This window comes from Bidens hawaiensis, unplaced genomic scaffold, assembly GCF_021521415.1.
Source record: "Bidens hawaiensis isolate Kalapana, Puna unplaced genomic scaffold, B.hawaiensis_p1.1 tig00040432_1, whole genome shotgun sequence".
NCBI lineage: Eukaryota > Viridiplantae > Streptophyta > Magnoliopsida > Asterales > Asteraceae > Bidens > Bidens hawaiensis.
This window is the reverse complement of record NW_027497129.1, coordinates 33,566-58,092: the sequence shown is the minus strand read 5'-3', so window position 1 is coordinate 58,092 and position 24,527 is coordinate 33,566. Positions and strand designations below refer to the sequence as shown.

The following is a 24,527-nucleotide window of genomic DNA, read 5'->3' as shown; positions in this document are numbered from 1 at the left end:
AAAACACCGCAATGTTCGAGTACTTAGAAATTACCAATATACCAAGACCATTCCTCATACGTGTATAGCTTGGACACGGCCCGCCGTGGCGGGGGAACAACCAAGCGTGGTGCGGCGTTCAAACCAACTGCCCATATATGTAAAGATCCAAACAAACGTATATGATAGCTTGATGGCTAACGATAACTTTTGCTTATAAAGTTTTAGGCATGCATAATCCAATGTAAACATTTGTTCATATGACTAGTTTAAATATTGTAAACGTTTGAGCGTATTCACCTTTGTTCTAATTAGTTTTTTGTACTTATTTTTGATTGTCCGTTACCTCGGACCTATAGTACGATAATAACTTTTATAAATATTTTGATCGAATTATCTAGCTTTAGACCTAATTTGCATAACTTTAAACCTTGATAATTATTTGTCTGAATAAAACATTTAGACATGTAGTCTTTCTGTTTATTTACCAATTATGTGCTACGTTTCTTCTTCACGAAGAAACGTCTATTTATAAATACATTTTTGTTTCTTCTTCAAGAAGAAATATCAATTTGACTATAACTTTTATATGTAAAATTTTATGTTTCTTAGTTATGAAGAGATGTTATTTTTACTATAACCTTTATATATGAAAAGGATAAAAATACATATTTAAAACTTTTCATTGTTTAGACTATATTCCCAACTTAAACAACCATGTATTGAAACAACTTAAGTGTAATTCCTACCTTAAAAATGACGTTTAGAATATGAATTTTAAAAATAAACGGGCATCACCTATACGGCTATACTACACGTCGAGTGTCGGGTATGAAACGTTGAAACTTCGAAGTGGCATCGAGATGGCACAAACTTGGAGCTAAGGGAAACTTTAGAGTAAAAGGGTTGTTGTGTACGTACGTACGTACGTACGTTAGTTAGAATTGATTAATAATCCTACACCAAGTACAACCTAACATACCACACCCAAATACCCTTTTTACATAATAGTTTTTGTCCTAAAAAATTAGTTCAAAAGTTAAAAATAATATACTTTTATTATGTGTTATCAAGCCTGGGCTCGTGTTAACAAGTTAATTAATAGTAACTCACAGTAGTCGATTCCATGAGTACAACTTTAGGGACTGATAATGTAAATGTAAATATTTGGCACGTGTAACTGGAGCGTGGATAACGCGCTTGACCCGTTACCGATCATCACCGATTCGGTTCAATGCTGAGTAACCGCTCCTCCTCACCTTCATCGCACTTCCTCCGCTCCGCCGCCGCCGCCGCCGCCATGTCTCTCCGTCCTTCCTCCGCCGTAATTCTCAACACTTAGTAATAATCATCCTCATTCAATTTCCACTTTTTCCTGTTACTAATTCATTATTATTGTTTTGCATTACAGTACAGAGGCAGTGGCCGTAATAATAATAATAATCAGTCACGCAGCACCAGAGGATTCTCAAATCTACCTGATGACGTCATCAATCACAACACCGACGTCAATCGCCAATTCCGTCCGGATCATAATAATAATAATAATAATAATAATAATAATAATCCTCAGCCGCGTTTCAATTCTAGACCTAATAATAATAATATTAATAATTCGAATCCACCGTTCAATCCACACGCACAGCCGTATAATCCGTACCAGCACCAATATAATAATCAAAATCAAAATCAGCAGTTTCGACATCCGCATCCACATTTTAAACCTAATCAACACTTTCAACGGCAACAGCAGCGGCAGAATGTTGAGCAGAGTCAACAGTTTTGTCCGCCTCCGTACCAGCAGTTCGCGCCACGGCAGCCTTATGGACAGTTTCGGCTGCAACAGCGGTTTCAGCGGCCGACGAAACCGGCTTCTGACTATCGGAATTGGGAGCAGGCGAAGCCGTTGCCTCCGCCTAGTTGTGGTAATTATGAATTTAGGAGTGTAAACGACTCGAGACGAGCTCGGATAGATAAAAAGCTCGAAACAAGCTTTTCGAGTTTGAGCTCGAGCTTTGATGAGCTTTGTGTGTGTTTTTTAATCTTTACCTGTTTTGGACTTCTATGTATTAATTTAACCCTACATAGCCGAGCTCTAGCCAAGCTAAGGCTCGTTCAATGTTTTTCTCAAAATATATAAATTAGTTAAAAAGGTATTTAAACTAAATAATAAACGAGCTTGAAAAAACAACTTACGAACTAAACTCGAGCTGTAGAAAAGGAGCTCGAAACGAGTCGATCTTTTTGAGTTCGAACTCAAGCTTGCATGGGAAGCTCGTTTAGGCTCGTCGAGCCTTAGTGAGCTTTGTGTTTTTCTCAAAATATATAAAAGTAGTTAAACAGATATATAAATTAAATAATAAATGAGCCGATCCCGAGCTTGGAAAAACTTACGAGCCAAACTCGAGCTTTAGAAAAGGAGCTCGAAACACGCTGAGCGAGAGCCCGAACTCTCATAAGTCAAAATGAACCGAGCTCAAGCGTAGTAAAGCTTGGGATCAGTTTGACTCGTTTACACAACTGGTTATGATTCATGTGAATGAGCTTTCACCAGTCACATTATCTGTATATACAGTATTAGTCAAAAGGATAACTTTCATATAATTGGCATCAACTTGTTTTTGTTGCAGAGCGGTTTACGGTTCTCTCATACAATATACTAGCTGATTACCTGGCTATTAGTCATAGAAGCGAACTTTACTTTCACATACCTAGACATATTTTGGATTGGGAATTTCGAAAGAGAAATATTATGTTTGAGCTCGGGTTATGGTCAGCTGATATATTATGCCTTCAGGTGAACTATTTAATGAGTTTGGAACGTATAAAAGCCTTACCTTTTGGTAGTGGTTATTTTTATGTTTTGGTTTTTGATTTTAGAGTAGCATTTTTTTACATTAAGTTTGTTTTTTGGTGTTTGCAGGAGGTTGATAGATTCCAAGACTTGGAAGAAGACCTAAAGATTCGGGGATACAATGGTATCTGGAAGGTAAATGTTGCATGTGGTGTCATAAATGGTGTGTATATTGATCACATGTTATGTAGTTACTCATAAGCATGTCATAATGCTTTGTGGTCACCAAACTTTGTTAGCGTGTAGGTTTTTTAAAATGATGCAGACAAATATATTGCAAATTATCAATGTCTGTAAAACAGAAGAACTGTTTTCAACTAGTGATTGAGAATATAACTAACTATACATGGATGCAAGTTATATCCTCAATCAGCTAACCCATAGTTTTGTCTTAATTGTTGATAAGCATATGTTGCAACTTTCAAACTAATTGTTGGTGGATCGTGGACCTTACCACAGACATAAAAAGAGAAGCATGTGGAATAATATCATGATATATGGAGCATACAAACCTCTTTTGAATTTAATTACACTTGACAAACTGTAACAGGTTTAATGTTTGGTCCTTACATAGCATCTTTACAGTTAGTTGATGCAATTTTGATTATTTACATAAGTTTAGAATCGAGTATAATGGTTCGGTACATTTAGTATTAGTTTAATAACTTATTTCTCTTCTATATTTGAAAATTTATGTCTGTTTATTAATGTTTTCTTTTCTTCTATGTCAGATGAGAACTGGCGTGGCGGTTGATGGTTGTGCAATATTTTGGCGTTCATCAAGGTTTTCCTATTATTTTCTTTTTTTTTTTTACTTTTTAACAATGACCCCTTGCTGGTGTAGAATATTATTTTTTATCAACCCAATGCTTCAGGGTATATATGATTAAAGCAATTGGTAAATCAATTGCATGCTGCAGTTATAAGCAGCTGCATCTGTTAACATTAAAATAAAATTTTGATACTAGATTTAAGCTTCTACATGAGGAAGCTATTGAGTTCAATAAGTTTGGATTGCGAGAGAATGTTGCTCAGATATGTGTTCTAGAGGTGAGTTGGTCTTCAGTGATATATATTTTTTTTTAACTTTCACATGCAAAACTATGCACGTTTTTTTTTTCATTATTTCACTTAATTTTATTATTACATTAAACAGTCATCAAGTGAGAAAAGTTCAGCAGGATCACATTCAACTTCATGGTAAGTACAGCATATTCTCCAGTTTTTGTACTTTTTTTCTTTCATTTATTTCTTAACCTTGCAGTGAACTGTTTTGTGCCTGCAGCTCTGAAGGTCATAATAAAGTCGTCATTTGTAACATTCATGTGCTCTACAATCCTAAAAGGGGAGAGATCAAGGTTGGGCAGGTATTAACAAGTCTTTTAGTTGTATAAATATTCCTTCTGTTTTGCTCCCTTGTAGACAATTGAATCGTATATATACGAATAGAAGGAGATTCCTTATGAGTGATGCATAACTGCTTGTAATTTACTTAAAACTATCACTTTGCCTACATTGTATATTAATAAGAGGTTAGAAAGTCGTTTATTACACGGGTTGAGTAAAAAAAACTATTAAATAGTTAGAAATTATAAAACGATATTTTGAGATAAGAAATGTTTTAAATTATGTAGAAGTTAGTCAAGTTACTATATTTAAGGGGTGAAATAAGAGAAGCGGGGAAAAAAATTGGCTCATAGAATTGTGGCATGTGGCGCAACTAGTTACTTATTTATTAGGTATAGTTTTACAATCTGTAACCCGTGTTTTATTTGGTGTTTTGGCTTTTAAGATTTCATCCGGTCTATCTTTAACCAACAGGTTAGGATACTTCTAGAAAGAGCTTATGCTACATCAAAGCTTTGGGATGATGCTCCTGTTGTTCTATGTGGAGATTTTAACTCAACCCCAAAGGTATCTGGAATCTTAGGTCAAGACTTTCTTTGACCTTAAATTTGACTTTATTTATCATTCTAATAACTCTTTTTCTTATGCTGCAGAGCCCACTGTACAACTTCATATCAGAGCAAAAGGTTAAATAAAGTTCTGGTTTTCACAACACACGTATTGCTACGATTTTTTTGTAGATCGCATGCTAAGTTTACTTCTCAATGCAGTTACATGTGTCTGAACTGCCTAGAAATAAGATATCAGGGCAATATACTGCTGAAATTCGTCCCAAAAGATCGTTTATCTCTAATTTCAGGTATGTAATATTCAATCCCGAAACTCCTCATAACTAGACATTAAGAACCTATTAATGATTATCTTTCGTCTTTTTTATTGTTGTAGAACTCAGTCAACCAATAATGCTACTCAATCTCCGACAACGGTTGATACAACACATAAAGTTGAAAAAACCGCTCCACAACCCGAGACCAAGGAAGAAAGCGAGGGCATTTCTGTAAATTGCACCTCAGAGATTTTGGAAAGTATCTCGTCCGGTATGATTACCAATGACAAGAATTCAGATGAACATGAAATACTGGAAGCTATAGAAGATGTACCTGTAGGCGAGGTGGATTCCGCTTCATTTTTGTCTGACTTACATGGCCCTGATGGAAGTGACACCGCAGATGTAGCTAACTTGGCAGATGAAGTTGACGTGGTGGATGATGAACCTTTTGTGGAGAATCAGAACCCCTTTTATGACCCGTCAGGTTGGACCCCTATGGAAATAGAGGCTGCAACTGGGAGTTCAGAATGCATGACTGTGGAACACAAACTAAAACTACGAAGCACGTATACAGAAGTTGAGGTGGACCACATATGTCATGTTCTCTTCACTTTTCAATTTAACGATATAGAAGAGTATATATTTATGGGTTCTTGTTTTCAGGATTGTTCAGGAAGCAGAGACTCAAACGGTGAGCCTCAAGTGACTAGCTACCATAGGTGTTTCCAGGGGACTGTTGACTACATCTGGTGAGTCATCGTCATCATTTCCCAATCTTTTTTAAAAAAAGGAAAAAAATGAAAACCAAAGGAAGAGGTATACATTAACCACGGAGGTGAATTGTAATTATTTTACACGCAGGCGATCTGAAGGTCTTCAAACTGTTAGGGTTCTTGCTCCTATACCCAAACATGCGATGGGATGGACTCCTGGGTATCCTACAAAGGTATTGGGATGCTTTTATTAAAATTATTATTATTAATTTTGGAGCTTTTCCGTAATTGTACCTTGACAGTTGAAAGAATATAATAATTAATTTTTGTTTTCAGAAATGGGGAAGTGATCATATTGCGTTGGTTGCGGAATTGACTTTCAATAAACCTGCTGACGAGTGAGTGGCAAACAAGTTTCTTTCAGGTCTGTAATTTTTATATTTAATTTTCTGGCTGTTATATATAGATTGCCAGTTAGGGCTTGATTTTTTGTCAGCTGACACGCCGTCACATTACTCTAAATCAAAACTTTTTACCTTAACAGTTAAAACAAATAATTTGGTAAAGAATTTTGTATGAGATAGCAAGATGCATTTTTGTGCTTTCTTTTATACGCGCGCCATTTAACTCTTCTATCAAAAAATAATAAACAACTCTTCTATGTTGGCCATGGGACCGGGTGACAAATATGATTTTGTGTCAAGTTTTGTGACGCCATATCTTGTTGAAAATAATCATTGATGTATTTTTGTTATATTATATTATATGTTATGCAGAACGAGTTTACCTACCTAAAGGGTTTACCATGCTTCCCGAGGAGGATTGTCTTTTAGGTTAAGTTTCGCATTGGTCTGCAAGTAACATATGTGTGTATATATACATTCCTGAAGTGATTTTTTGAGCACTAGGAATGAGGATTATTTTGTATCAGATTAATTTTTTTTTCATCAAAGCAGTGTTAACACGTATGGCAAGCATTTTGATAACGAATTGTCGCTCTAGTGAGTGTCAGCCTTCTCTGTAGATTCACGACTGCCAGAGCACAGCCGTTTAGATTCATCACTCTCAAGTCTCAACCTTAATTCCCCTTCCAAACCCGATTCAACCATAATTCCATAAACGATTGGCATACAGTAACACAAGTCAGTTCCTGATTTGATCCGCCCAGTTTTCAAAACCGCACCGAGCAGCCATACACATGAATTTACTCTTTCAACATTGAGTATTGTTCATAAATCATGTTTTAAATCAGTCGGTCTTGGTTCGGTCTTCATAATATATAGTTTCATAATATCTTTGAATCCAGTTCCTTTGTGTAAGCATATTAGGGATTATAACATCAACTTAAAACTATAGACACATCATCCATACATTTTTAATTGAATCCTAACTTTTACACTATAATTCATAGTTAATCTTACAAAACTACCATTATGTTTTTGCCTTTTAAGCCACCCAAATCAGTACAATGTTAAAATAAGCCAAGCCATAGTGACCAAATCAATCTGTGTCAATAATATAGTTCATTTTGATTGAAAATATTAAGGCTGACCATTTTGCACAAACTTTATGAACCAAAACTACAAATGATAAGTAATACAAGATTTGAGTTTTTAATTCTAGTAGCTCAAAAGATCCTATAGTACTATATAACTTTATGGTTCCATCCACCAATGATGTCAAATACATAATCCAAGAGAATTAATGAAAAAAAAATCAGCATATGTATCTGTATGTGTTCTCAGAATCAAGCTCGTTTGTTAAACATTCGACGTTAGAATCATGAGTTAGCAATTATACGCATACAACCTATTTAGAAGCTCCAATAGCAAAGCTGCAGCCGAATCTTTAGCTTTCTTTACACTTGGCATTGGCTCTCCCACACATTCGTCCGTCCACCGTTTATCAGACGTATTTACCCGTACAGCGAATATAAACCGTTTTGCATGTGCAGGACCACCTTCGCTCACACACCTGTATGTATGCCACAATAACTTATTAAGTTAATCCAAAAATAATTTTAAAAAAACGTGAAGGATGCGTATAAGCGTATTTATATAAGTTAGCGCAGTTGGTAGTTTACTAACCGATACGATGGCATTGGCCAATTCCTGCGCAAGCAAATGTCATTCAAAGTCTGTCTAGTAAACGTTTGACTCCCATTCTTCTTCTTTCCATTCTCTTCGTTTTCCTTCTCTTTGGTTGCTTCCGCTTCCGTTTCTTTCGCTTTTAATGCAGCCAGAGCGTTACGAGCAGCCAACTTCTGAGCCATTTTCTTTTGAGGATTTTGAGCAATACCAACCTGGACACCGTCAACAAACACTTGAACGGTAGCCACATTACCATTTCGGGTTGCCTTGTACTCCAGCCCTTCGGCCTGTTGCTGACAACGTTCTTGTAGCTCCCGTACCGGATGCATTGGGAGCGTTTCTGGTGTCACCATTGGATGCAGCAGAGGCTGAAAAACCTGTATAACAGCCAAGAAAAAGTTAAAACACAAACAGTAAAATGGTGAATTAGTCTTGACTAGATTTAGCAACCAACTTACCTTCCAAACAGATGACGTGTCCCGCTGGCTGTCTAAGAAGACAGCACCGGCAATAGATTCAAAAATGTCACCGAGGACTTTTGGAGCTTTGCAATCTCCCAGACCAAATGAGTTGAACCCTGGTTTTGACACTTCACTTTCAACCTCCTTCACAAAATCTCGTATCTGCTCAAAAAAAGTTCAGTTAAAACTTGCAAGTTAATTACAGTAGTGGTTTGTTTAATGACTAAAAGTTTACTCTGAATACCTGTTTTTCAAGGGCACTTGAATCGTGCCTGAGATGCACATGAAGTCTATGCTTAACAGCAACACGTGCAAAGTTCTCATTATTTACAGCAGCCGCCCGCAGATCAGTTAAACGTCCCGGTGGGAGATCGGTGTACATAAAAAATAAGTGTTTTGTAATAAGGTGATCAAGAACCGCATCACCAACAAACTCCAACCGCTGGTAACATGAAACACCGGAAGACGGTCTAGAAGCATGAGTAATGGCTTCAACAAGCAGACTTTTATCCTCAAACTTAAAGTTCAAACTGCCCTCAATGGCATCAAAATCAACACTCCTTAATATGCTATCCGGAACCGCGCCAGGCGGCCGTGCTTGCGTCTCTATCTCGGTGGCGGGATCGAAATCCACCTGGATCCCGACCCATTTCATGAAATGATTAGCAGCTTGTTTCCCACCTTCAACATAATAAACTCCGATTAAAGCTTCAACCACGTCAGCAAGTGTCTTACTGGATAACACCCGATAAGAACTTGAATCACCCTCGTCCAGCTCACCATCCTCCAGCTCATCATTTATAGTCTCGGCGATTTCACCCGTTTCTTGATCTGATAAGAAATCGGTCTCCTTATCATCCTCATCAAAAACCGGTAGGACCCCTGGAGCAGCCCATCTAGACGGAGCAAATCGGTCTGCTTGGATATACGATTGAAGCCCCTTCGTAAGAGCATACTGGTACAACACCATGTTGCTAACCATTTGCTGTCTCATTCGGGTGAGCTGGCCCTCATGTTTTTGTGGATGTCTGAGAAAAAGATACCGACTAACAACCCATTTCAGATAAGCGTCTCCTAGAAGCTCAGCTCTCTCATAGCAAAACGTTTCCTGACATGAAGCCGCAGTCAAAGTTTCCAAAATCTGCACACAAAGTTATAATAATTATAAGATAGTTGTCATATAACAACTTGGAAAATAATACATATCTTATATGCAGGAACGGGATAACTAATAACATTCTTAAGCTGAACCGCAAGCAACATGCTTTCAACCCTCCTCATTATTGACGGTAATCTCTGTGCACCGCGAATTAATGATCCACTAAGAGGGTGCACAAAACAAAGCTCTGGAGGGAGGAACACGTAATATGTTTTATCAGGCGTATCTTCAGATTCACCTTCAGGACCTGAAGAATCAAATTAGTTCTTAAGCAACCCATAAATATTTTTAATCATAGTTGGTAACAGTTACCTTCCTAATGCTCAAACCGAGGTGACAATAGATTTTTGCAGTACGACACCCCACGCCCTCTTATCAGTGGTTGCTGTTTATACATCAGGTCTACTCCATACCTATATTTTCACAATAATAACATGATATGTTAGCGAACTGAAACGAAAAAGGTCATAAAAAATTCAAGGTATCTATCTATCTACTTACTTCTGCTTATAGTAATCAGCATATGAAGTGTACTCGAGCGGACCAAGATAACCGTCTTTCCTAGGAAACGAGTTCTCAGCAGTCATTTCAAACCGTACAGAATCAATGTAAAACCTCTTCCCAGAATGAGCAGCTGTAACAATCCTTCCAACAAGATCCTGTGCGTTGGTGCACGAATCAGCCATCATCAACTTGCCATGTGTTAGATTTCCATTAGCCGGAACCAATCCAGATGCCTTCACAACATCAAATTGTGCTACGGCCCCTCTAACACCATAAGTAGGATGTGACTTTTGTCCGCGTAGTTTCCCGTACCCATACTCTCTGCGGTCCCCACCGAGCGTCCGTTCATTTGTTCCAAGATACATATCGGGGCGGGCTCTCTGAAGTGGGTTGTTCCATGCAGATGTTGTAATAATGTTCTCTATGGTGTCCCAATCAATTTGTTTTTCATGTTCTTTTATACCACAAACGGGCACAAACAAATACGCTTTGGCGGGATCCCAAGGAGTAGTTGATGGCTCCACATCCACATCCAGTACAATGCTCATCAGTCTTACATGAAAGCTCTTCAATGTATCCAACTGCAGTTGATTAAAACTATAAGACTTTAACCACATACATACAACGGAAACTAAAAACTGCAAGCAAATATAAGCAACCAACCTGACTCTTAGTAACTTCAATACACCCCCGAAAGACAAGAGATGCCTCAGTTGTCATTGTTCGGGCAATAAAGAGCTCCGTTGACATCGATAACACCTTCACAAAAAACTTTCTTCGTCAGCGGATGACCATTTATTAATAGTATAGGATGACACAAAATTGTTAAAATAGTAGAAGATTGAACCTCTGCATCCAGTTCATTGCCGAAAAGCAATGCGAACTCAGAAACTTGAGTCAAAAAGGAATCTTTCGTGGAGCCGACATTAACGCATTTCACAACGTACATATATAGACGAAACAGTTTGGAATTATCATGTTCATCTCTACCAGATAGAATCCAATCACCCTGTCAAGACAAACATGAGTGTAAGCATGCATATAAACAAATAAACCGAATATGATTCAGAACAAGCCAGTGGGTTGGTCAAAGTAAAAACACAAAACTCACCTGAAGAATATTAGCTACCCCTTCGGGATAAAACTCCCTATGTCTAGCAGTTCCTGGTAACGGATCCCCTTCGTCATTTTCATCAGCTTTCTCATCTTCTCCCTTACTTCCCTTATCTGGCAACAGCATGTCGGTAAATGCTCCCATTTCATGAAGCTTCTTACACGCAGCTAAACAAACCGCCTGCATATTAAAAAGAAAAGTAACTTAATACACTTATTTAAGATAAACTACATTTATTCAAGATAAGCTATCTATTTAGTAATAGGCTCATCTTATGTTAATGCATATAGTATGACGCGTACCTGTTGTGCAACGCGCATTGAACTGCATACAGGGCCTTCAAGATTCTCAAATGGAGCGTTACAAGGGAGTTGAAGTCTGCATGAGTATCCATGTCGCTCCATAGTGAACTCAGGACGAAGAATCGAATACCTGCAAAATGGTTCGACAAAAAATATTAAACAAAAGCTAAGATCCCTTCGCACATACAGTAGCGTAGCAAAATATAGTGATGTGACCTGTCACTAGGTAGTTGAGAGCAGTAGAAATGAATAAGGCCGGCAGCAGAATTTAAACTCACAACAGCACCAGTTGATTCCACCTGGTAGACCGTACCAAGTGCCGGCTCTATGGAAATCAACTTTGATGTATCCTTAAGATGACTGAGGTCAGTTCTTTCAATTGCCTCTTTCCTCAAAGTTTCTTCACTGTTTCTAGCGTTCCTCAAAAACGCCTCGTGTGACAAATTTCCTCTGAAGAAAATAATAACATTAATCAAAAAATTCAACATGTTACATTCTTGTCGTATATTAAGATATGATAATGGCCAGTACCTCTCAACCATTAATATATAATCAGACCCGGGCTTTCTGGCCCGGCCCCGAGACTGTAAATACAGTTTTTGCAAGGTCAAACCGAATAACAACATTGCATTGACGAATATCATGACCTTCCTCTGCCACACTGGTGGCAACTAAAAGCGTCACCTATAAATCAGTCACAACCAAGCTAAGTCTTTTAGCATAATGCCTTAACCAATTTGGTCAGAGAAAGATAAATCAAAATGCAAATCAACCCATTTTCTAAAATACATACCCTTCCATCTCGGAATCTAGAAATAGTATCCTGCATTTGAGAAGACCGCATCTCCTGACTATTGTTGTGCCCTATCAGACTTGCTGAATTAATGAAATTAAGAGAAGGAAGCTCCGCAAAAACCTGCACGGTTCACCATAATGTCACGTTCATTCCATAATTTTATTTCAAATTCTCTCAAAACAAATTTTCCACTTGCAGAAAAGAATAGTTATAATTTCTCCAAGTTACCAATGGCTACTCATATAGTCGTATCATTCAATCTTGCAAGTTTTATTAGTTAATTAGTATCTTAAACACATTTTGGGTATTACTAGCACTTCACTAACTAAAATATGCATTAATTGTTCATACAATAAATTTATAAACTGTTTTGTCTGTGGACTGTTATTATGTGTGAGTAAAAGAATAGGCAATAATACTAAACCTTTGGAAGAACAAGAGCAGCGACAACTCGTTCAACAAATATAATGGCCCGAAAATCCTCCATGTGTTGATACTTGAGAAGTATCTGGATCAAGGACTGGACTTTAGGGGTCACTTTTCCATCAGCCACCGCAGCTCCTATTACCACGTCCACATGCTCTCCAACAGAGACAACTATCATGCATTTTAAAAATAATAATTATTAAAAACGTAAGATTTTAAATTATGTGAGTTTATGGTGTGTGACTAAAGAACCCTCAATCAAGAAAATGTAAACATAACATTATTTTTAAAATGTAGACATATCTAACCGAGAGATGGAAAGAATATACTCACCCTGGGTGTCAGGAAGCTCGCCTTCCTCAATCTCATCAACGCAGGTCGATTCACACCCCTTCTCACTAACTTCTCCACCGTTGTTTTGTAAAACCGCACCCTCGGATAGTTGGCATTGCAGCAAAGAAACAACTTTGCTTAAGTAGGATTCTTGAAACTTTACATCTAGCTGGAAGTTTGCCCTTTCATCACTTTGCAAGGCTGTCAAAAACGACTCTGCAACCTTGTAAGCGCACCACTGGCCCAACTCATCAAGCGCGTAATTAATAGCTCTCAGTTTCTGAATCAAATTAGCAGCCCCGTCGCCTTCTGTTCTTTCAGAGACCCGTAAACTTGGGCAAGCTCTTCCTTAACACCGCCAGCATCTCGGGCTCCCATAAACTGCCACTTGCTTCTTCTAGAACTTGATTGTGCAGCTTTCCAAACTTCAACTTCCATTTGCTTAATCTGCTCATGTAGTGACCATAAACTAGCAGCTTTATCATACTCCACTACAGTTTCTATTGGCATTGGAACATGTTTCTCAAGCTCTTTACGGTCTTTTATCGTACAAACAACAGAATCGAGTTTTGTTTCGAGATTACGGATCTTTATGGCACAATCTACTTGACTAGAGACACCTACACAAAAAACAAAAATTTATAATAAGTATTGATTCAGCTTCATCACTAGTTGGCATCAAAAAAGAAAAACAAAGTTTGGCAACATGAAAAATGACTAATTTACCCTTTAGGTTAACAGGCGAGGCAGTCATTCCGAAAACGGACGGCCTTTTCTCCTTAGCTGTTGTGTGATAAAACTCAGACATCACCAAAGAGTAAGGATGTTTCTTCACAGCATGATGGCACTCGTCTAAAATAAGCAAATTTATTGCTTCCATTTTTATTATGCTATGTCTGAGAATATTCAAAAGAATTTGAGCAGTCATCACTAGAACCTACACGACAAATAAATTAAATTTCAGAATGGCAAAATAAACTAAATGTTAACAAGTGTATAAATTTTCCATGTGATAGAAGTTACATGTTTCTTCTCAAACTCCCGTTGTAACACCCCAACCCGGAGCAGGCTGACGTGTCACTATTACAGATATCATAGACCAAACAAAAACCATTTAAACGAAATGAAAAGAATCCCATGGCAACCAAAAGAGTTAAAAACACTGAAAGAAATTCTAAGTCAAATTTATTAAATGCTTAAATAAAAGAAAATTAAATCAAGTCCCTATTCTTGAGCTTCATTTTACTCTCATCACTGATCTCCCCGATTTCCCGAATTACCTGTTAGCAAATAAGACAGACACAAACAAGAAAATACGGCTGAGCCAAAAATTACCCAGTAACGGAGAGAACAATAGTACAGGTAAAGGCATACATAAGACAAAACACATACTGAAATAAAACTGAAACTATTGCGGATATAAAACCACGTTTTAGACCGAACTAGAATTAGATGCGAAACATAATCCGATACACGATCGGGACGTAATCTGAATATACTCAAATTTAACCAAATGCGTATACACATATCAAAACGGACCAGAAATATAGCGAAACAAAATATAATTACTAAAATACACGACGATGATGTTAAAATAAATAGGTCGAGTAATACGGAAGCACCCAGAGCCTAAACAGAGGGGTACACAGCTAGCTAGTCCATGCACCAAGGAGACGGTGTGGGTGGCGTGCACACATTGTTCCATCTCAAACAGAAGTCAGGAGTCAGGAGTCGGAGCTAAGATCGATCTATACGCCTCTAAGTGGCCAAGGTACTACATGAGTACTTTCAGAGACGCCGTGAACTTTGATTACGCACTGTCACGATAAGTGCCATGTCGTTGACGCCCCAACGACAAGTCAGAAATGCTCGGGTAACAGAGTACTGAACTAAAGTCGTATAACTAAAAGATATTTAAACAGGAACATGCAATAATGAATTCAAAATATATATAACCTATTGCATGCTATAAAATTAATATAACCATATCATACGAATAAACCGAACTAGATAACAAAAATCCGCACTACGAAGTGACAGACATCGAATATAAAATGGACTAGAACCAATACTATGAGTGAAGAAAAACAGAATCCGTACCTTAAACAAAGCAAAAAGAAAAGATAAGGTTGTCTTCAACTATATTGAGAATTTACATTATAATATAGTTAACATAAGATTTATTGAACTCAAAATATATTGCGTGATTAACCGATCGGTTTTCCGACGACAAGGGCGTTTTATAAATAAAAATAATAATAATAATTCGACACTTGATTTCATAAAAGTCATGTAATTGTTACTAATATTAATATATAACGTTAAATGGATGGCAAGAGTTTTGAATTTAACATTCAGACTCTTACCAAAAGGATTTATACAATTATTTAACATAATCCTTTTAATTCTAAATAATCTAAACAGATGGTGGCCACATGTTATGATTGAATTTGCATTTATATATCACACCATAAATAATATTCATTACAGATTATTAGTGATTAACAATTGAGGTGTGTTTGAATTAAGAAAACGATCACACAGTTACACGGAGAACACCAACATGAGTACATATTGAATGTCACTATTAATACATTCTACCCTTTAAAATTCGGATTTAAAGTTTAGTCACCGGAATCGTATCAGAATTTAAGAACTCAAGATTATACAAGAACATGAAAGGTGAACAAGAGCATAACTATTACCTCCAGATCCGAACAAACTGAATGTATCTAAAAGCGAGGGCGGTGGAAGTAAACGGACGCATGACGGTGGCTCTCTTACTAAATCCAAGAGATCAATATGGCAGCGGCGAAAAACTGGCTTGATGGTGATGGTTATCTCCGGTAACTGGTAGCGTTGGCCGCATATTTTCGGTAAATCATAGAATGGTGGTGGTTGTGGTGAATACGGCAGCGAGGAATGAAGGGGCAGAAGGGGTTTTAAAGGGGATTGAGAATTCAATGAAAAGAATATTAAACTCCTAGTTTATTTGAAAATTTGTTGAACAAGATAAATCTTGAAATCATATCCAATCTTGTTAATTTAATTCATTTGATATTGTTTTATGCATGAAAAATCCTACACGTATATACATCTAGAAATTGTTGCTTACTCTAACAATGTAAAACTCAAGATTCAAAAATTCAAGATTGAGATATAATTATCGATTCTAGAACTATTATAATTAATATATATGTTTATCTTTAACTAAAAAAAATACGAGTTATTATAATTATACTCCCCTAAAAAAAATTTCGTCCTCGAAATTGTAAGGCAGGGACACATACTTTCGGATATAACGGAAACGAAACAAACTTAAACGTTCATAAATTCAAACATGACAATTGCGAAGTCTTGGAAACAAATATTAGGACATATAAAACAAAATTCATATGAAATCAAAACCATCCAAACTGAAATCACCAAGTGCTAAAACGGAAATAAATACGGATATTGGGAACGAATTGTATCCTCTATTTCCCATATAGCTTCTCGTTCAGAATGGTTCTTCCAAAGAATCTTAAACAAAAAAAAATAGTTTTCTTGCGCATAATGCGTTCTTGACGATCAAGAATAGCTTCCGGTTCTTCTTCAACAGATAAATCCTCGCGAATCTGATGGAGCGGATAGGTAACAACATGCAACGGGTGGTAATTATACCCCCTAAGAAGAGATACGTGAAAGACCCTATGCACATGAGATAACTGAGGTGGTAAAGCCAAACGATAAGAGACTTCGCCAACTCTTTCAAGAATTTCAAATGGTCCGATGAATCTTGGGCTAAGTTTTCCCTTGATTCCAAAACGTTGAACGCCTCTACAAGGTGAAACTCGCAAGAATACCCGATCACCGACATTAAATTCCAAAGCTCGACGATGTCGGTCTGCATAGCTCTTCTGTCGACTCTGAGCCTCTTTTAGCTTCTCACGAGCAATGGTAACTTTCTCATTTGTAATCTGTACCAACTCGGGCCCTTCAATAATTTTCTCACCAACCTCATCCCAACCATTAGGGGCTCTACACTTACGACCATATAAAAGCTCGAACGGCGCCATACCGATGCTAGCTTGCCAACTATTATTGTAGGCAAACTCAACCAGACTTAAATACTCGTCCCAGTTTTCACTCCACTCTAAAGCACATGCTCGAAGCATATCTTCGAGTGTCTGAATGGTACGTTCTGACTGACCGTCAGTCTGAGGATGAAACGCGGTACTGAATCTCAATCTAGTACCCCATGCGGCCTGCAACCCCTTCCAAAAACGCGAAGTGAAACGTGGGTCTCGATCACAAACAATAGAGACGGGGGTGCCATGGAGTCTAACAATCTCTCGAGTAAAAATATCGGATAACTTACTGACTGAGAATCCTTTTTGAATCGGAAGAAAGTGAGCCGATTTTGACAAACGATCGACTACAACCCAAATAGCATCATTTTTTTTGAACGTTTTAGGTAGTCCGGTAATAAAATCCAATGAGATATCATCCCACTTCCATACCAGAATGTCAAGTGTCTGAAGTAAACCCCCAGCTCTTTGATGCTCAGTTTTAACTTGCTGACAAGTAAGGCATCTGCTGACATAACTGGCCACGTCCTCTTTCATACCGCTCCACCAAAAATGTTGACGAAGATCCCGATACATCTTTGTGGATCCGGGGTGGATTGAGAACGGTGAACTGTGAGCCTCGGCTAACAACGACTCCCGTAGGGTGGAATCGCTAGGAACACATAACCGTTTCCCACACCAAACTACGCCATGCTCGTCTTCTCTGAATTCTGACTGTTTACCAACCTCCAAATTCTGTATAATTGCCCAAATTTCTCCGTCTTCATATTGCGCACTCTTGATTCGAGAAATTAGATCAGGCTCAATCTGAAATCTGGCTAGATATCCATTGGTATCACCAAAATGGAGACCAATACCCAATCTATCCAGATCATTGAGGATATGAGGTTGCAGCTGAAAAGAATTTATCGTTCCGGAACTCTTCCGACTAAAAGCATCGGCTACAACGTTTGCCTTCCCCGGATGATACTGTATGATAGCGTCGTAATCTTTTAGAAGTTCTAACCAACGTCTCTGCCTCATGTTCAGTTCCTTCTGAGTGAAGATATATTTCAAACTCTTATGATCAGTGAAAATATCGCAAGTCTCTCCATTATTAGCTCTATGGCTAAGCTGAGGGCAATCTCTAATTCTGGGTGTTGCATCTCCACACTTGAAGCAAAGGCCTTCGGCTCTGTGACATAGACTTTTATGTGGCTTCCCACAAGTGGCACAAGGAGGGTCGCGGTTAGGTGGCGGGTTCTGTTGAGTTTGGTTTTGATTTCCTCCATTTTGAGACTGATTGTTATAATTCTTGTTTGAGCGTTGTCTACTGTTTCGGGGTACCAATGATTGATCATCAACATGAGAAGAAGATTGGTTAGGATCACTTTCCCTTGGGCGCTTGCGATCATCATTAGACGCCTTCTAACGGTGTTTCTTATCATTATCAAGGTTCTTAACCGCATACACTATCTCGTTTATGTCATTAAAACGGAGGTTTAGGATAAACTTTCTATCACGATCACATGTGGCCCACTTGAAATGATTGGTCTGTTGTTCCTGCGTGCCTACAGTTGGGCCAAGAAAACTAACCAATCGACTGAAACGATTTTTAAACTCAACGATGGGCTCATCATTAGCCTGAATAATTGAAGAATATTCTCTCAAATATTCACTGCGATCAGCATCAGTGAATTACTGTTGGTAAAACAAAGTACGGAATTCATTCCAAGGAAGTGTAGCAGCATAATTGTCTCCACCACGGGCAGCTTTCAGTGTCTTCCACCATCTGTGAGCGTCATCTTCGAGCTTGTAAGCAGCTAGCCGAACCTTAAACACATCTTCGACACCTAGCACTTCGAACAGTTTCTCGATATGTGCGATCCAGTTTTCAGCTTCTACCAGAGAACTGGCGATACTAAAGGATTTCGGCTTTTGCTTTTGAAAACGCTCAAGCCAGACATGAATACCAACAGGCGGATTGTTGCCTCCAGCGTTGTTGCCTCCCGCGTTGTTGCCACCAGCGTTGTTCCCACCGGCATTGTTGCCACCGGCATTGTTTTGCTGCAACTGTTGTATGATGTTAGGGACTATTTCCGCAATAGCTGCATTGACGGCGTTAGTAACAAGGGTCGCAAGAGGAGGGTCGTTTCCAGCATCATTCTCGTTTTGGCGATTCACACGTCTTCTAGGAGGCATCTGGAAGTAAGGTAACGTATGAATTGAACGATAAGGATTTACGGAATACGCGGAAGCGAAAAGGAAAATCCTAACTCGACGTCTACCCATTAACTCACATTTTTAATTATTTTCGTCTAAGTTTTCTACAAGAAAGAGCCTGGGCTCTGATACCATAACTGTAACACCCCAACCCGGAGCAGGCTGACGTGTCACTATTACAGATATCATAGACCAAACAAAAACCATTTAAACGAAATGAAAAGAATCCCATGGCAACCAAAAGAGTTAAAAACACTGAAAGAAATTCTAAGTCAAATTTATTAAATGCTTAAATAAAAGAAAATTAAATCAAGTCCCTATTCTTGAGCTTCATTTTACTCTCATCACTGATCTCCCCGATTTCCCGAATTACCTGTTAGCAAATAAGACAGACACAAACAAGAAAATACGGCTGAGCCAAAAATTGCCCAGTAACGGGGAGAACAATAGTACAGGTAAAGGCATACATAAGACAAAACACATACTGAAATAAAACTGAAACTATTGCGGATATAAAACCACGTTTTAGACCGAACTAGAATTAGATGCGAAACATAATCCGATACACGATCGGGACGTAATCTGAATATACTCAAATTTAACCAAATGCGTATACACATATCAAAACGGACCAGAAATATAGCGAAACAAAATATAATTACTAAAATACACGACGATGATGTTAAAATAAATAGGTCGTGTAATACGGAAGCACCCAGAGCCTAAACAGAGGGGTACACAGCTAGCTAGTCCATGCACCAAGGAGACGGTGTGGGTGGCGTGCACACATTGTTCCATCTCAAACAGAAGTCAGGAGTCAGGAGTCGGAGCTAAGATCGATCTATACGCCTCTAAGTGGCCAAGGTACTACATGAGTACTTTCAGAGACGCCGTGAACTTTGATTACGCACTGTCACGATAAGTGCCATGTCGTTGACGCCCCAACGACAAGTCAGAAATGCTCGGGTAACAGAGTACTGAACTAAAGTCGTATAACTAAAAGATATTTAAACAGGAACATGCAACAATGAATTCAAAATATATATAACCTATTGCATGCTATAAAATTAATATAACCATATCATACGAATAAACCGAACTAGATAACAAAAATCCGCACTACGATGTGACGGACATCGAATATAAAATGGACTAGAACCAATACTATGAGTGAAGAAAAACAGAATCCGTACCTTAAACAAAGCAAAAAGAAAAGATATGGTTGTCTTCAACTATATTGAGAATCTACATTATAATATAGTTCACATAAGATTTATTGAACTCAAAATATATTGCGTGATTAACCGATCGGTTTTCCGGCGACAAGGGCTTTTTAAAAATAATAATAATAATAATTCGACACTTGATTTCATAAAAGTCATGTAATTGTTACTAATATTAATATATAACGTTAAATGGATGGCAAGAGTTTTGAATTTAACATTCAGACTCTTACCAAAAGGATTTATACAATTATTTAACATAATCCTCTTAATTCTAAATAATCTAAACAGATGGTGGCCACATGTTATGATTGAATTTGCATTTATATATCACACCATAAATAATATTCATTACAGATTATTAGTGATTAACAATTGAGGTGTGTTTGAATTAAGAAAACGATCACACAGTTACACGGAGAACACCAACATGAGTACATATTGAATGTCACTATTAATACATTCTACCCTTTAAAATTCGGATTTAAAGTTTAGTCACCGGAATCGTATCAGAATTTAAGAACTCAAGATTATACAAGAACATGAAAGGTGAACAAGAGCATAACTATTACCTCCAGATCCGAACAAACTGAATGTATCTAAAAGTGAGGGCGGTGGAAGTAAACGGACGCATGACGGTGGCTGTCTCTTACTAAATCCAAGAGATCAATATGGCAGCGGCGAAAAACTGGCGTGATGGTGATGGTTATCTCCGGTAACTGGTAGCGTTGGCCGCATATTTTCGGTAAATCATAGAATGGTGGTGGTTGTGGTGAATACGGCAGCGAGGAATGAAGGGGCAGAAGGGGTTTTAAAGGGGATTGAGAATTCAATGAAAAGAATATTAAACTCCTAGTTTATTTGAAAATTTGTTGAACAAGATAAATCTTGAAATCATATCCAATCTTGTTAATTTAATTCATTTGATATTGTTTTATGCATGAAAAATCCTACACGTATATACATCTAGAAATTGTTGCTTACTCTAACAATGTAAAACTCAAGATTCAAAAATTCAAGATTGAGATATAATTATCGATTCTAGAACTATTATAATTAATATATATGTTTATCTTTAACTAAAAAAAATACGAGTTATTATACCTGTTGCCATCTCCTGGCGTCCCAAAAATCTTGGCCCATCTCTCCACAATAATGACCAACTTCGTAGCCCGTTTGCTCGCGAATAACTTCCGCTTGCTGCACATGCGATTAACATAACATAAACTTAAGAACATGAACTAAAGATTTTTTTATAAAAAAAATTAAGCATTCTGTCAATTGGTGTAACAAAATTACCTGATAAACAAGTGGCACCTTTGGAACCAAAAACACAGCCAGCATCTTCTTGCCTTGTTTATGCAGATCATCATACATACTTTTTATAAGGAGTACAGCAATAAGAGTCTTCCCCGCCCCTGTCTCTAAAAACGCTATCGTATTTTTGTTTTTCGCCTGTTCAAGAACATCTAACTGGTACTTACACGCATGTTCCCTTGCCACTTTTTTTTCGGGTCATCTTTCTTCAACTCCCCTTCATTACCATCATTATTCTTTTCAACATGCGCCTTGACATCCCGGTTGCCGCTCGATTCCCAAGAACCAGGATGAAACACCATATCATTTGTCCCCAAACGGTCCCTCTCCCAATACCCCCGTCCGTCCCTCCAGTCCGCATCCCTATTCCCTCTTCCGCCATTACAATGCTGCTCTCGCCTTCTCGTAAAACCTTTATCCCTCACGTCACAATCACGACCATCCCGACCCCTTTTCCTACAAACCCTTTCCCTCTCAACCCGAACCCTTTTCCCAAATCTTTCCCGGTTCCCGACCTCAGCCTCGTTCAACGACTTGTTAACCTCACCGTGAGCTCTCTTCACACCATTAGACGCAGGCGTCACCGCGGGTTGCGCCTCGACGAGGGTGACACCGGCCGGGATACTATCGAGAACACCGTCGAAGAAACTAGGATTGACGTTGGACGGAACAACAACGGAAGCAGCAGCAGACGAATCGGGTTGAACGAAATCGCCAAGATCAATGTCCTCACATGCATCGAGCCAGTAAGAAGGGTTCAAATCCTTGTCACCATCCATTGTTTCTTTGATTATCTAGAATCTAAAAGATGATAATAATAATAATAAAAAAAAGAATCAAATTCAAGAAATGGTATAACACAACAACTAGACTAGAAAAGATGCTTACTTTATGAAAATAATAATAAGGGTATTCAAGAATAAGAATAATAATATGCCTGGTTGTTTACTAGTTGAATGTATGTATGGTTGTAAAACCAGATAAGCGTGGGATAGACCGTACGAATCAAACGGAATTCAAAGATTCTACACGGTCTATCTAACGCGATTCTGCCTCCTCCTCCTTATTATTGTTATAACAATTCAAGATTCCGATGAGAATTCCGGCAACATCAAACAGACAGACGGCGTTAGGGTTTGTGTTGGGGGGTCAAACTGTAAAACACACAAGTCAAAGTCTTTAACAAACAAACTAATATGTAGATATCTATGTCTTTCAACTCTTTTTAACTTTTAACTTTTAACTAACTAGTTTTAATAATAAGTTGTTTTTCTTTAATGGTGTTTGCTTACTTGTTTTTCTTCAATTTTTTTTTTCTAAAGGTTGTTTTTTTTAACTTTTTTATTTGTTTTGTCTTTGTTTTTCTAAGAACATGCGTACAGAGAGGCGTGATAAAGACTCATAGCGTCTAAGAGTAAAAACGAGTTGAGTTGTTCACAAACTATTCGAGATCGGCTTGTTAAAAAGCTCCATCAAACGAAGTTTAATCGAGCACGAGCCTAAAAATAAGCTCGTTTGATGAACGACCCCGAGCTCGACCTGGTTCGCGAGCCTAAACGAGACTGTCGTTTATATAAAATTTTAAAATATATATTTGTTATTAATTAATATATATATAATGTTATGAAAAAATAAATAAAAGTGATTAAATAATATATGTTATTTTATACATAAAATTTTAATAGAAAAAAATATATAAAAATAATTATACTTATATAAAAATAATTGATAAATAGTAAATGAGCCGAGCTCGATCTTTGAAAATAGAGCTCGAAACGATCCGAGCTCGAGCTTTGTATAAGTCAAACGAGCCTAGTCAAGCTCAGGCTCAACTCGTTTGCACCCCCAATAGCGTCTTACACAACAGCTTCAAGCGTGATATGCATAAAGCCCTTCACCAATTTTTTTTAAAGAAGTATTTGAACGACTATGTAATAAAAATAATAATCAAATTTTTTATTCCATTTAAGTACCCATATATAAACACAATCAACTCTATTTTTTTTAAACACAACTCTCCACTCTTTCATTCTTACTCAATTTTTTTAACAAAGTCAACCGGAATCAACCGTGTTAAAAGTTTTCAAATAATTAAGCACGATAAGACCCAAATCTAAAGCCCTATGCCAGACCAACTAAATCGAGCTACGCCTAAACACCACCCAACTAGTACCAACCCCAAATTACCAAGCAGGCAAGTATTTTGACTCGAGCATGACGGGGTACATGAACCTCCTAAGGATGTTCAAAAACTTTGTTCATAAACAGGTCGGTGTTTGATCGACTATGAACATGGGCTCAACATTTGGTTCCCATACGAGATGGCCACTGTATACCCCATGTCGTCTGGATATAGACCGACACCAAAAAGGTCCAAAACCTCCTCTTTGGTTTATTCATAAACGGGCAAGTCCGATGCTCGAAAGTTCGACTTAAACGATGATACAATCTTGGATGACGAGGATGAAGCTTTGGAACTGTGAGGACTGCCCGGTAGAAGATGTGATGGCAAGGGGAATCGAGCGGGGTCATTGTCGGCGGGTGTTGAATTCGACGAAATGAGCCATCAACTCCAAGATATATGCGACCTTGTTTATCAACGTTTGAAACACGTGGACTGAAGAGACAAATGAAACGAGAAGGTCTTCGAGCTAATAGAATAGAGGAAAATGTCGAAGGATATCTAAGTGTGTATCGACACCGATCGACGCCTCCAAGGAGATGCCTTGATTCTAGCCCAAATGAAAAGGCATCACATCCGCAGTAAAATACAGACTTTTAGTGTTTTTTTTTAGAAAATTATGATTC

At 37.9% G+C, this 24,527-nt stretch overlaps 1 protein-coding gene and 1 pseudogene across 3 annotated transcripts; one reads left to right on the top strand and one right to left on the bottom strand.

Moving 5' to 3' along the window:
• Positions 1–1,165: 1,165 nt before the first annotated feature.
• LOC143592056 (carbon catabolite repressor protein 4 homolog 6-like) lies at positions 1,166–6,637 on the top strand. Of its 2 annotated transcripts, XM_077072072.1 has the most exons (16): positions 1,168–1,303; positions 1,391–1,904; positions 2,610–2,776; positions 2,903–2,968; positions 3,565–3,617; positions 3,802–3,883; positions 3,990–4,033; positions 4,119–4,200; positions 4,655–4,747; positions 4,834–4,866; positions 4,951–5,039; positions 5,126–5,591; positions 5,673–5,758; positions 5,871–5,955; positions 6,059–6,146; positions 6,499–6,637. In XM_077072072.1, the coding sequence occupies exons 1-15, from the start codon at positions 1,214–1,216 to the stop codon at positions 6,122–6,124; spliced, it is 2,016 nt and encodes a 671-aa protein (XP_076928187.1). In that variant the 5' UTR covers positions 1,168–1,213; the 3' UTR covers positions 6,125–6,146; positions 6,499–6,637. The 2 variants fall into 2 exon arrangements, 1 of the variants encoding a protein (XP_076928187.1); XR_013145841.1 differs by lacking the exon at positions 6,499–6,637 and having other exon boundaries at positions 1,166–1,303; positions 5,683–5,758.
• A 587-nt stretch (positions 6,638–7,224) lies between these two features.
• Positions 7,225–22,507, bottom strand: LOC143592057 (endoribonuclease Dicer homolog 1-like; annotated as a pseudogene). Its single transcript, XR_013145842.1, has 20 exons — positions 21,702–22,507; positions 21,507–21,602; positions 13,931–13,945; positions 13,634–13,844; positions 12,908–13,527; positions 12,573–12,745; positions 12,146–12,268; positions 11,884–12,036; positions 11,569–11,802; positions 11,353–11,482; positions 11,048–11,230; positions 10,784–10,945; positions 10,600–10,695; positions 9,934–10,517; positions 9,745–9,845; positions 9,462–9,679; positions 8,518–9,414; positions 8,271–8,435; positions 7,810–8,189; positions 7,225–7,696 (listed from the first exon to the last, which is right to left on the bottom strand). The product of XR_013145842.1 is annotated as an endoribonuclease Dicer homolog 1-like (transcript).
• Between the last annotated feature and the right edge of the window lie 2,020 nt (positions 22,508–24,527).